We start from the raw sequence: 12,717 nt of genomic DNA, 5'->3' as shown, positions 1-12,717 counted from the left end.
CTTAAACACTTATCACGTTTAACATGTTCCATTTTTTTAGGGTTAATGGCAGTGAGATGGAAAGTACTTATCAATAATTAAGTGTTCATTAACCTTTATGGGTACTTCAAACTACACTGGGGGCTTTTCCAGGAATGCTGCATACACACTTTTAGTTCACATACATCTATTTGTATGCTTGCTATTCAGTCACTACATTTTCTTACCATGTAAAGACTAACTGTAAAACTGTGCAGTTTTTATTTTTTATTTACAATGTAACAAATACTCCTCGATGACTGCTCATGGGTAGGCACCTTGGTAGTATTCAGAAAGATCACAGTGATGATGTTTTCCTAACGGTGCGTAGTTCTCAGTAGAAGTCACTATCAAACCAGCAAGACTGCATTTATGCACCCATCGTTTTCAGGATTGTTGGTAACTTGGGCATACTTTCCTAAGGAAAAGAAAAGCCAAAGGAAAAGAATGTTAACAAAAATAATCTTAAAGCATAAAACTTGTCAAAAGTCTAACGTATTTAATAAACGAGCAGAAGATAACTCAAGATCAAGTTATACTTTAAACTTATGTAATTATGTTCACAAACAGCAGCCAGCTCCATTTTATTAATACATTTTATTAGTGTCTACTTTCCTATGATGACTTATTTTGCTTTAATGAATTTCAAATCAGTTTAACAACCTATTTTAAACAATATCTTGGAGGCTGGAGAGATGGCTCAGTGGTTAAGAGCTTTGCCTGCTCTTCCAAAGGTCCCGAGTTCAATTCCCAGCAGCCACATGTGCTCACAACCATCTGTAGTGAGATTTGGTCCCCATCTGGCCTGCAGGGATACATGCAGGCAGAAAACTGAATATATAATAAATAAATAAATCTTAAAAAAAAAACCCAATGTCTTCCTTTTCAAACATCTAAGTTTAAGGATAATCTGGGCAGTAAAAGCAAAAACTAAATCATGAAAAGACCTCATCGCTCCAATCCCCTAACATACTTGGTTCTTCTTCATTAGAGAGAAAGTTGTATACTTTTAATACTTAGGAAAGTGTTTGCATTAGGCTACAGGAAAGCAACCTCACATTTAAACTTTTACTTACCCCAAATAACCTTGCCTCCTTGTGTCACAAGGCCCAACTCGCTCACATTCACTTCAATAACTGTACCTTTGGTGATTACACCCAGAGTTGTATATAATGGGGATGATGGATTCTTTTTCACACCAAGTATTGGCAAGCAAAAGGTAGCTTTCAGCTCAGGATGTGTGACATGAGCTTTTTTGAAACGCAGACCCTAGAAAGTCAACCACAAGAATGAGTTCACATGGTGGGCAGGGGCTTTAGAATCCTTTTGTTCTAGTCTTCTAGTCATCTCGACTAGGAGATGAATATTGTCTTAAACCATCAAATAAAATATTAACATTTCAACAGACTAAAAATCTCAGTGGATAAATGTGGTAGAAAGAAGTACACACAATCCAAAGGTTTCCCATGTCAGAATACCCAGTTAATAGCTGTGTTTTTCTCTTTCCAGTCACTGCACTCACTGAGCTTACTCCATGCCAGACACTGCTAGAGCTCACGAGTACCTCGTTTATACATGACAACCTCCCAAGAGCCCTCTGGGTCTGCACGTTTGATTAAATCGTATGTGGTAAATGGAATCAAACCTACGGGTCCCAATTTCAGATTCCAAATACTCCAGCCATCTTTAAGCATGGGTAATGCGGGAGGGTTTTCTATCATCTGTTACTTTCATTGGTTAATTAATAAAACTGCTTGGCCTGATAGGTCAGAACATAGATAGGAAGGGAAGACAGAATAGAATGCTGGGAGGAAGAAGGCAGTGAGACAGTCGCCATGAAGCCAGCCACCAGGTCAGACATGCTGAATCTTTCCCGGTAAGACACCACCTTGTAGTGCAACACAGATCATTAGAAACGGGTTAAGCAAGATGTGAGAGTCACTAAGAGGCTAGAGCTAATGGGCCAGGCAGTGTTTAAATGAATACAATTTGTGTGTTGTTATTTCGGGTCTAAAGCTAGCTGTGTGGGATCTGGGCGGGATGAAAAGCAAGCCTGCTCGCCTTATCACATGGGGAAGAAAAAGGGATTGGTGGGTGTTAGCTTTCTCTTGTCGATGGTAGTATGACTCAAAGACTGGAGAATATTCTGAGAGGTCCTTGTCATAGAGATGCCACCATGTCCTCTGGATGGGGTCCTATCAGTACAGTACTTTAAATGTCAGAACATCATGCAGTCTTGCTTTATTTTTACCTCTGGGGATGGAAGGAAAATGATGTTTAACTAAGTTCTTAAGTTCTTTCTGTCAATAGACAGAAAGTTCCCTCCCTGGAAAAAAAATGCCACCAAAATTAATTCCGGAGATTATAAATACAAAATTAAAGTCAGAAATCATGAATGAACAAATGTTCTGGGCTTTGCAGGCAGGTAACCTCTGGTGCAGTAAGTGAACTGGGGGGCGGGGGGGGGAGAAACTGCCCTATCCAGTGAGAAAGCTGTTAGCAGTGATTGTAGCATTTGAATCCATTACGAATTATTTAGATTGAGCATTAAGATCAATACCACCAACATTCATGTATCTAAGCTAGATTAATGGTGGCACATTAAATCTCTGAAAGGATTCTGAAAAAAAATCGAGGGGAAATTCTAAGCAGGGGATTAGTTTGTGAAGATATTATTACTGCTATCAACAGAAATTAAGCTATTTTATAGTCCTTATAAAAACAGTTATACTATTTAGAATGTACTCAAAAGGAGTAAAAACGACATTTACCTCACTAAAGCTCAAGCTAAGTCCAGTGCTTTTTTGTCTTTTGGCTAAGAACAAATGCAAACAAACATTCTTACTCAAATTGTCTAATGGGTTGGTATCAAAGGCCTAGCACTTCAGGCATATAGCATCTATCTTGTTGAATAAGGAAAATACGACTATAAAAGAATGAAGAGTCTAGTGTATAATGTTTAAATACAAGAATTCACTAGCAGTGTGTTATAAAAATTCTTTTATCTCAAATCTATTATGAATCTGAAGTTAAGACTCAGCCTAGATTCATGGAAATAGAAAGTAAATTTCCATTAATGACATAACAAAAATAGCACAAAATGCTCTCCAAGCTGTTATTCACATCAATTTTAGCAATTTCAGGAAACTAATATTTTTTATCCAAGAATATTTAACAAGGGGCTAACATTAAGTCATCATACTCCCATAGAAACTTACCATCGGCCTGATAAACCTTTCATATTTAGGCGGTTTTCTGGTAAAACCATCACCAACAAAGCAGACTTTAGTAACCATCCTCTTCCATGCCTTCTTTTTTCTTTTTCCTGTTCGAATAACTTTCAATACTTCTGTTTCTCCTTGGGCACGAACTTTGGGTAGAGGGACTTCCCATTTTCCCTAGAAGTGCAGGTTTGTATTGTAATAAAGAGAGAGTAAAACAAGTCACCTGTTTTAGTTAGAGTAGAACACTCACTTCCCCTAAACCTTGCAGCACACTTCACATGTTGTTCAACGGTTTTGGGGAAGTCTGTGCTGGTTCTTCAGAAGCCATAATTAAGAAAAATCAGTTAAGTTCATATATCCTGGTACATTAAATAAATGGGGTTTGGTTAAGCTAAGAGTTCTTCATACCTTATTATGGACCCAAAACACGTTCCTCTAAGGCAATGACATATCAGCAGTGTATGTCCTAGTTACTAGTTACAAGCACACTATCCCACTTAGTTTCTTCGTTATTTTACCCTAAAATGGACTTTGAGACTGATCATCAGGTTGTCGGGTGATTTGTACCGCTCCAAAATACACAGACACACAAAGCAAAACCTCCCAAGGTACAGCAATACTAGGCATTGAAAAGAATGCTGGACTAAGATTCCTAAGACATGGTTCTCGGACCAACTCCAGCATTTCACAATGACCTGGCAGCCAAGAACGATTTACAATCCCTTGAACTCTAGATTCTTTTATCTGCAGTTAGACTAGTTCAATCTATTCATTGAGTAGATAACCGCTACTCCTCATAACATTCTAATTTGGGATATTTACAAATTGAGAAAAAAAGCTTTAATACTGTGTATTTTCCTATTAGATTTCTTATTCTATTCACAGGTGCTTAAAAATTTGCTACTTTTCAAACTGGGACAGAATTTTAGCTAGTTTGGCAGTAATTGTAAAAGGTGTATTAAAAGAATTGTTGGATTTGGGCTGGAGAGATGGCTCAGAGGTTAAGAGCATTGCCTTCTCTTCCAAAGGTCCTGAGTTCAATTCCCAGCAACCACATGGTGGCTCACAACCATCTGTAATGAGGTCTGGTGCCCTCTTCTGGCCTGCAGGCATAGACACACAGACAGAATATTGTACACATAATAAATAAATAAAATTAAAAAAAGAATTGTTGAATTTTTATCTAAGTTAAGTCCCTTTGGAAATTTTCCACTAGAACCAAATTCTGGCACCGCAAGGCAGGAAAAACAAGGAAGTTGTGTTTTTCTCCACAGTCCAACAGCATCGTGGATTTTCAATTGTAGGAAGTCATTATCTACTGAATTCTTAAGGTTCACTACTTAGTTTTTAAATAATTTTTAAATAAAAGATGTATGACATTCTCTTTTTTTGGTTTTTCAAGACAGGGTTTCTCTGTAGCTGTGGAGCCTGTCCTGAAACTAGATCTGTAGACCAGGCTGGTCTCGAACTCAGAGATCTGCCTACCTCTGCCTCCTAAGTGGTGGAATGAAAAGTGTGCACCACTACTGGTACTGGCCAGATGTATGACATTCTAATGGCTTGCAGGATCTCATGTAGATGAAATTGGTTTCAAACTTGCTACTTAGCGAAGGATGACCTTGAACTTCAATCCTCCTGCCTCCCCCACCTCCCAAGTGCTGGGATTACAGACAAACTAGGTAAACTCTTATCAACTGAGCTATGTCCACAGCTCCCAGTGATACATTTTGTTAAAACTTAAATTCAAAATTTTTTTCAATGGGGATATTTCAATTTTGGTGATAAGACAGAAGTTTCTATCAAACTAAATTTATAAAACTGTGGCTTGAGAGCTGGCATAGCAGCCAGGAGCCCTTCAAATGCTGCTTTTCAGTGTACCTGGGTTCAGTTCTCAGCACCCACATAGCAGCTCATAACAGTAACTCCAGATCTCGGGGAATCCTCTTTTGGCCTTGGTCGGCATCATGTAGTGTCATAAATGCACAGACATGGGCAAACATACATATAAAATACAAATAAGCAAATCTTAAATCATCACCAAAATAAAAAATTTACAAAACATTTTAGGACTTTGATATACAAATGGAACTATAGTTGCACTTAATGTTCCAAATTAAACTGGAGATAAACCTAGAACCTCAAATTTTAATTTAAATGTTTCTGTAAAGCAAAACAAGATAATTTTTTTCATCACTTACCGCCTTCTCTTTTCGTTTCTGCTTAATCATGTTGGAAAGCACTTTTGCCCTAGACTGCCCCTCTCTGTCCAGCAGGTAGGCAGGCACTGCTCCTTGTGGGGTCTTTTCATCATTCTTTTGCTTGGTGTTTCTCTTTTCATGCATCTTAATACTATCAGAAAGGAAAGAGATTTGGAATGTGTTTGGCAATTATCACCCAATGGGTGTTCCCGATTCTGAGAGTTAGATAGGACCACTTACGTCTTTTTCATTTGTATTTTCTCAGCATGGCGCTGCTTATGGTAGAGCTTAGCCTTCAGGCCAATCATTTTCTTTGCCTTCTTTGAACGTTCATGGGCCTCCCGACTTTCTTTCTTTCTCTTTTTCTCATGGTAATCCAAACGATATCCATAGCGTTTACGGTGTAATTCAATATGTTCATTTTGTGGCTGAAATGATTCAAGAAACGTTACTTTAATTCTTTTTAAGTACTAAAAGGATTATTCTAAGAAACTCCCACACTACCCAAAGCTTTAATGACTCTAGTACTATCGCCATTCATAGGATGTAAATTAAACATACGTGTTTACACCGGCATGAATCCCAGGAAAAGCTCCTGTTCAATGAAGGGATAATGAGATGTGGTAATTACAGGATTTCATTATTTTTTTCCCTTTGGACAATAAGGTAAATTATTTTCAGGTTTTTTAATTAGAAACTTTCTTAGTTTTACCAAAACAATTTACGTAAAGCAAAATTTGCCATTTTTAGTTCTAGGTTTGAGTTGTAATTTCTGACCTATCATATATTTCTGTAACCATTAAAATCAAGATGGCGTATTTATTTTCCATCACCTCAAAACATTCCTATGTGCTACTTAAGTCATCCCCCCCCCCACACACACACACCGCCATCTTCAACCCTATGTATTTTTTCTTCTTTTGGTTTTTATTGATGGTTCTCCGTGTAGCCTTGGCTGTCCAGGAACTCATAGAGATCTGCCTGCTTCTGCCTCCACAGTGCTAGGATTAAAGGTGTGCCACCACACCACCACCAGGGACAACCTTATATTTCTATGTTTACTTTTTTCCCAGTGAATGACATCTACAGAACATATACCCTTTTGCATCTGGCTTCTTTCAACTGGAATATATCCTTGTGTATATCAGTGCTTAATTATTTTATAATGATGGGTAGTGTTCCGGAGTGAGAACATAAACTCATTTGTCCTCTGCTCAGATGACGACTATTTGGACTTTTTTCACTTTTTTCCCTTTGATAGTTAGCAGTAAAGTTTCAATAATATAGTTGAATTCAGTTCTCTGTATGGAAACTGTTCAGTGCCATAACTGTCTCCCGAAGTGGGTGTATCATTTTGCTCATTGTCAGTACTGTATGGGATCCTTTTGCATCCTAAATATATGAAACTGTGATCAGCATTTATTTATATGTTGAGCCCACAAAAAATGACAATAATGCAAGGTCAAGTCCAGTTTAGAGAATAATGCTAAGTAACAAAACTATTACGGATGGTGTTTTTAACTGCTATCACATGAACTCTGCAGCAACTAAAGAAAGTTATAAGGCATTCCATTCTGTCGAGAAACATCCAGTAGAAAGAAAAGGGCAGACAGTCTGGACAGCTAGGTTTGGTTCCGCAATTCATTCGCTGTTTGGCTTCTTGCAAAGACTACAGGTTTACTTACTGAGCAGTAAAATGGTGGGATGCTAATTTGTGCTTACTTTACAGGGTTATTATCACAAGCCTCAACTCCGTTCCATCAGGCTGACACCGACGCCACGCTAGGACTTTAGTAGTGAACGGTCTCACTGGTGTTCCCCGTCCCGCAGCTAAGTTCCTGGAGTCTACATCCAACTCCACAGCGTCTCAGTTCCGCCTGCCACCGTCCTCCCCCGCGACAGTCCGAGCACGCTAACCCCCAAGCCCTCCGCCGCCAGCGCCCGAGGCGGCCTCCTTACCATGATGACAGCCGCGGAACAACCGTCCGCGACCTCCCGACAGCGAAAAACCTCTTCTGGGTCTCACTGACCCACGAGAACACGCCGCGCAAGGCGGAACGGGAAAGTGCACCACTTTAAGAAGGCCGAGTGAAGCGTGAGCGTCACACAGCCGTTCCGAGTCGGCTCTCCGCTTCCTAGGCAGGAGAGCGGAAGTTGCTAGCAGGCGATATTTAGCTGACGCAACGCCGGGAATGGGCTGGTCGGCCTCTTCTGCGGCGCCGCAAGCTGGCTGGTTTGTACATTCCTTCTGAAGGTATGAGGCTGGGTTAGGCAGTGGGGAGTTGTAACGTGAGGCCGTTGCCAGTTTTGGAGTGGCGGGCGCCCCTTGCTCCCCTCAGTCTGGCAGAGAGAAGCTAGTCTTTGGTGCACAGTGCCTTGTGAGCGCCACACTGTGCAGCGGCCACCGGTCTTGTGCTGGGGGCTGTTGACCTTGTGGCTGCGACTGACTCCGGGCTCCAGAAGCCCAGCCCTTGATGCCTGGTGAAATTAGGGACGTTTTTCTTCATCCTTTATCAAGGGCGACTGATTGTTTTGTTTTTCTCTTGTCACTAGTGTGTGCACAAGTAATTGACATTTGTTATGTATAAAGTAAAACTGCTGGGCCACCTGCCAGGAAAGCAAGAGATCTTTTTTTTTTTTTTTTTTTTTTTTTTTTTTTTTTTTTTTTTTTTTTTTAATGGAGGTTCAGGACTTAATTTCCTAAGTTCTTGAGGCCGGTTATTGAAATTCGGGAACTAGGACTGAGCGAACCTGGATGAACTGGCTCTCTCTTGCCGGGAAGGAATTCCCAAGAAAGCACATGTAATTAGGGTCAGTTTTACCCTTTTAAAAAGTGTGTTTTGTGACTTTATTTTTTTTAATGTGTATGGGTGTTTTGCATACATGTATGTCTGTGCACCACGAGCGTGCCTGGAATCCTCAGAGGCCAGAAGGTGTTGGATCACAAAAGATAGTTTGGAGTACTAGTTGATGCTGGGAATTGAACCTGGGTTCTCTGGAAGGGCAGCCAATGCTTTTAACAGCTGAGCCATTTCATCAACCCCCTAGTAGTCAAAAAGAAAAAAAGAAGAAGAAAGAAAGAAAAAGAAAGAAAGAAAAGAATCCTAGTTAACGCTTAAGTTTGGAACTACCAATATTAGAAAGTAGAAAGAAAGAAAGAAAGAAAGAAAGAAGGAAGGAAAAGAAAAGAAAAAAAAATCCTAGTTAACGCTTAAGTTTGGAACTACCAATATCAGAAAGTATTCATCCCAAGAAGTCTTAGTGCTTGGATTCAGGTTTTTGTCCCCATAGTATTTTGTTTTGTTTGAGTTGCCTAGAGTCAGTGTCAGTGCAAGAATTGTCTTCATCCACTTAGAAAGCAGTGCTAAACACAATTCTTATTGAATGTGTGGAGTTAGCTCTCATGCTGTTTCTGTGATGCGGTAGATGAAAGACCAAAGTGCAGAGATTTCTAGTGGTTTATCTAAGAAGACCTGGGACTCCAGCAAGTTGGTTTTGGTTTTGGTTTTTTGGTTTTTTGAGACAGGATTTTTCTGTGTAGCTTTGGAGCCTGTCCTGAAACTCACTGTAGACCAGGCTGTCATCAAACTCACAGAGATCCGCCTGCCTCTACCTTCTGATGCTGGGATTAAAGGCGTGCGCCACCACCTCCCGGCTTTTGCTTTGTTTTTTAAAGATTTTATTGAAGTGGCACATACATCTAGAAAATCGATATATTGTAGATGTATGTCTCAGCGGGTTTTCAGGCCCTATTTAATCAGCTTCTTATTTAATCAACTTCTAGATCAAGAAATTACTTTAACCTGAATCTAGGAATTGCTGTTCTTCTTCCCGGCTGTCATTGCAGGCACCTTTACATACATAGATGGCATACATTCACAGGGACACACATAAATAAAAATAAGTTTTAAATCTTATAAAATTACTTGTGCCTGAAATAAGTTTTGTAGTGAAAATAAGATTGATAGCTTGAGATCTTCTATTTAGCATAAAGAGGAAAAGGAAAAGTAATATTAAGGGCTAATGCTAATAAGGAACATTTTGGCCTAACTCATGCATCATAGTTTTCTAAAAGATGTTTGATATGGCACAGATTTGAATTGAAGTGTATTAATTAGGAGACATCAATACATAATAATAAATATTGTGTGCAGATAATATATTTGGAATATATTCTGGGAACATCATTTCTATAGGGAGGGAAGATAGGAAGCAAGTTCTCACACAATTAGTCCAATACTAAGAACTTAATTTAAGGTTATTTATTTGTTTATTTATTTATTTTTGGTTTTTCAAGACAGGGTTTCTCTGTAGCTTTTGGAGCCTTACCTAGAGCTAGCTCTTGTAGACCAGGCTGGCCTTGAACTCACAGAGATCCGTCTTCCTCTGCCTATGTCTGTTCCTTAGTAACCAGAGAGAAAAGATGAGGCCTGAACTTCGACAGTTGGAGTAGATTCAGGATACACGTAGGAAATAAAGTGGAAGGCCTTGGTGACTTCTAAGACTACGTGCAGGTTTAGCAGGAAGACAAGCTGAGCATGACTTCCTGTATACCTGATTTCTCATCGTCTGCCCAGGTCCTAGGGTGTTAGGTCCTCTGTCTTCTTGTCACACCGTTGATGTTGTGAAGACTTGGTAAATGTGGGTTTAGGGCCTGTTGCAGTGCTGAGGTCAAACCTGGGACCCTGGGCACACTAGCAAGGGCTCCACCTGGGGCGCCCTCGGGTTAGTGAGTACAAGCCAAGGTGCTTTGCTTCTGCAACCACAGGAAGACAGCTGACTTTGCTATATCTTTTTTTTATTTTCATATATTTGAATAAAAATTAGAATATGTAGATTTTTGTTGTCAATGAGAAACGACCAAGTTTGCATGAGAATATTTATCATAGTTTATTCTGTGTGTTTAAAATATATTTTTATTTTTTAATTTTTAAAAATTTAATAGTTGTGCATCAATTATATCTTGAAGTTTTGGTTTTTTTTTTCTTGTTTTTTCTTTGAGATAGGCTCTTACTATGTAGCCTAGGTGGCCTCAAATTTGGCAACCCTCCTCCCTCTGCTTCCTTAGTGCTGGGGTTACAGATATCTCCCAAACTCTCAGCTTTTCATATCTTCATTTAAGAATTAAGATGTCTATTTTAAAAGGAGGACAATTTAAGCTTAAGAACTATGTATTTCATTTCGTACGAAGTTTTACTTTTTAAATGATGTGTTGAGTTTTTGGTAGCTAGAATTCCTATTTTCTAAAATATGCACTCCTATTTCTTACATATGTCTTACTGATTTAATGCATATATTTAGTTTTATAATTGTGTTTGTTTCTTTTTTCAGGGTAAGATATTAGAGGGTCACAATACTTACCAGCTGGAGGATGTTTGCAGTGAATAATGGGAAAGTATTCAGTGTACATCTTAATGTAAGTGTTTCTGACGAAAGGATTGTACTTTAGTAGCCCAGTTGTTTCTTCCCAGAGGCTTAGTATAACTTATTCTAATTTAGTTTGGCCAGACTACCTTAATTTAGTTGGAAATGCAATTTAAAAATTTCCTTAGCAGTAAAAAGAGCGAGCAGCAGACGAAATGCTGTTCTTATGAGGCAGTAAGAGGAAGGCTGATGTTCTGTCTCTTCCAAGAGTGGCAGTACTGAGTGCTCACCCTTACACTGCTAACTAAGAATGTGCTGTGCATATATTCAAATATCTGTAAGTTGAAACATCTGTGAAGTAAAGTTCTATGACATCATATCAAGATACGGCATTATTGTTAAATAGTTAAGGTAAAACTCTGTAGAGCTGTTGGAAACAATTTCTGAGGTATTTTTGACATCTGCCTCATGTTTCATGAACAGTGTCTTCCTGTAAGCTTTATCCTAACACTAGAGCTCTATGTGTTATTTTGTAAACTCACATTTTCATTATGTATTACAAAAACAAATCATCAAGCAGAACCATGCCCTCTGCCACTCACTTACTGAGACTGTGCTTGTCTGGGCTGCTTCTCCTCCAGCAGTGATCCAGCAGGGAGCCTTGGTGAAACCCACGCTGCATGCCGTGTCCTGAGGCTGCCCATTTCGTTCGCTAGTTTAAAATTACTCGAGTGGTATTCTGCGCAATATATGTTCCTCTTGGACAAGGATATAGAGAGATTGCTGTTACGTGGTGGATGCTGCCTCAAGCTCAAGGTCTCCCCTCCGCCTCCTGATTGCTGGGGTGACAGGATGCGGCACTGCACCCACAGATGTGTTTCCTGGATTCCATGTTTGTTGTATATGATCAAATAAAATTAATATCAGTTTCTTTTTCTCCCTCCTAGACCATGTGCTACTGTAAAATAAAGGCAATTTTAAAAAGATCAAAGACTCGGGTGCCTCTTCGAAGAAACTACAGCTCCCCAGCAGGTACAGATGTTAGTTCTACCGGAAATGCTTGCTTTCTCCTCTTGCGCCCTGTCTCTCACTTTCTGTTTCATAACCTTGCTTTTTAGAGGTTTCCAACCTATCTTAACTTTTGGCTATTTCCGTGAGGTTTTTAGGTGAGAGTGTTTTGGTAGATGCGAGGGAGATTGGTCTTCATGGAGTCATTGCTCCCCCTCTGCCGGGTGGGCCTCTGATGAGCTGACCCAAGGGAGGGGTGGGTTTGCTAGCTGGCTGCTCACTTAGTGAGTGAGTCCGCTGGTGGAGTAACCTCCTGGGAGATACTTTGTGGTTCATTGCTGAGTTTTACGATAACATGCTTTATGTCGAGAGATTTTAATAAAATAACTTATTTTGAGTTTTAGAAGTTAGGTACATATTTATCTGGAATAGTTTAAATTGGAGGCCTGACTAGTAGGATCCAGAATACCCGAGAGCTGACCACCTCATTGCTCATGCCTTCCTGTGTTTGAAGGGAGCAAACATACAATCCTGGATGGAAATAGCTTAATTTTTTTTGTTCTTATTAGCATATTCATCATGTGCAGTGATGGATGCCATAGTCCTGCCTGGCAGCTGGTCAGCGAAGACGCGAGCGTTCCCGGGCTGCGCTGTCAGTCTGTACGCAGGCTCCGGTGTTTCCCTGTACGCAGGCTCCGGTGTTTCCCTGTACGCAGGCTTCGGTGTCCCCCTGCTGCTTTGTCTTTGGGTCTTTAGACTGCCCAATGGACTTTTGAAAAGCTAAAACTTTTTATTTAGAAATTTAGAAGACTTTGTTTAAAGAGCATGAAAGTAGAAATTAAATTCACAAGTAAAGTTGCTGTAGCTTCGGTATAATTACTGAAACTTAGGCTCGCGTGGAGTGA

General features: G+C 39.8%; 2 protein-coding genes across 3 annotated transcripts in view; one reads left to right on the top strand and one right to left on the bottom strand.

Annotated features, from left to right (window-relative positions):
- Positions 1-233: 233 nt before the first annotated feature.
- Nsa2 (NSA2 ribosome biogenesis factor) lies at positions 234-7,557 on the bottom strand. The gene is made up of 6 exons (XM_038324425.2): positions 7,400-7,557; positions 5,681-5,868; positions 5,441-5,591; positions 3,237-3,416; positions 1,095-1,287; positions 234-436 (listed from the first exon to the last, which is right to left on the bottom strand). Exons 1-6 carry the CDS (start codon positions 7,400-7,402, stop codon positions 369-371), a joined length of 783 nt encoding a protein of 260 aa, XP_038180353.1. The 5' UTR covers positions 7,403-7,557; the 3' UTR covers positions 234-368.
- Positions 7,558-7,587: 30 nt separating this feature from the next.
- Gfm2 (GTP dependent ribosome recycling factor mitochondrial 2) overlaps positions 7,588-12,717 on the top strand; it is a 41,505-nt gene continuing 36,375 nt past the window's right edge. Inside the window, exons 1-3 of one of the 2 annotated variants that reach the window (XM_038324421.2) lie at positions 7,588-7,694; positions 10,772-10,856; positions 11,752-11,836. In XM_038324421.2, the coding sequence (XP_038180349.1) occupies positions 10,812-10,856; positions 11,752-11,836 (130 nt within the window). In that variant the 5' untranslated portion in view covers positions 7,588-7,694; positions 10,772-10,811. The remainder of the gene's footprint in view (positions 7,695-10,771; positions 10,857-11,751; positions 11,837-12,717) is intronic. The other variant, XM_038324422.2, reaches the window with a different exon arrangement.

Source organism: Arvicola amphibius, chromosome 3, assembly GCF_903992535.2.
Source record: "Arvicola amphibius chromosome 3, mArvAmp1.2, whole genome shotgun sequence".
Classification (NCBI taxonomy): domain Eukaryota; kingdom Metazoa; phylum Chordata; class Mammalia; order Rodentia; family Cricetidae; genus Arvicola; species Arvicola amphibius.
This window is presented reverse-complemented; position numbering and strand designations above follow the sequence as displayed.

Bases quoted from the DNA above. Each gene is read 5' to 3' on its own strand.
- Nsa2 (XM_038324425.2), bottom strand. The intron at 3,417-5,440 runs GTAAGTGATGAA...CTGCACTTCTAG, and splicing joins AGAAACGAAAAGAGAAGGCG to GGAAAATGGGAAGTCCCTCT. The intron at 1,288-3,236 runs GTAAGTTTCTAT...TTGACTTTCTAG, and splicing joins AAAGGTTTATCAGGCCGATG to GGTCTGCGTTTCAAAAAAGC.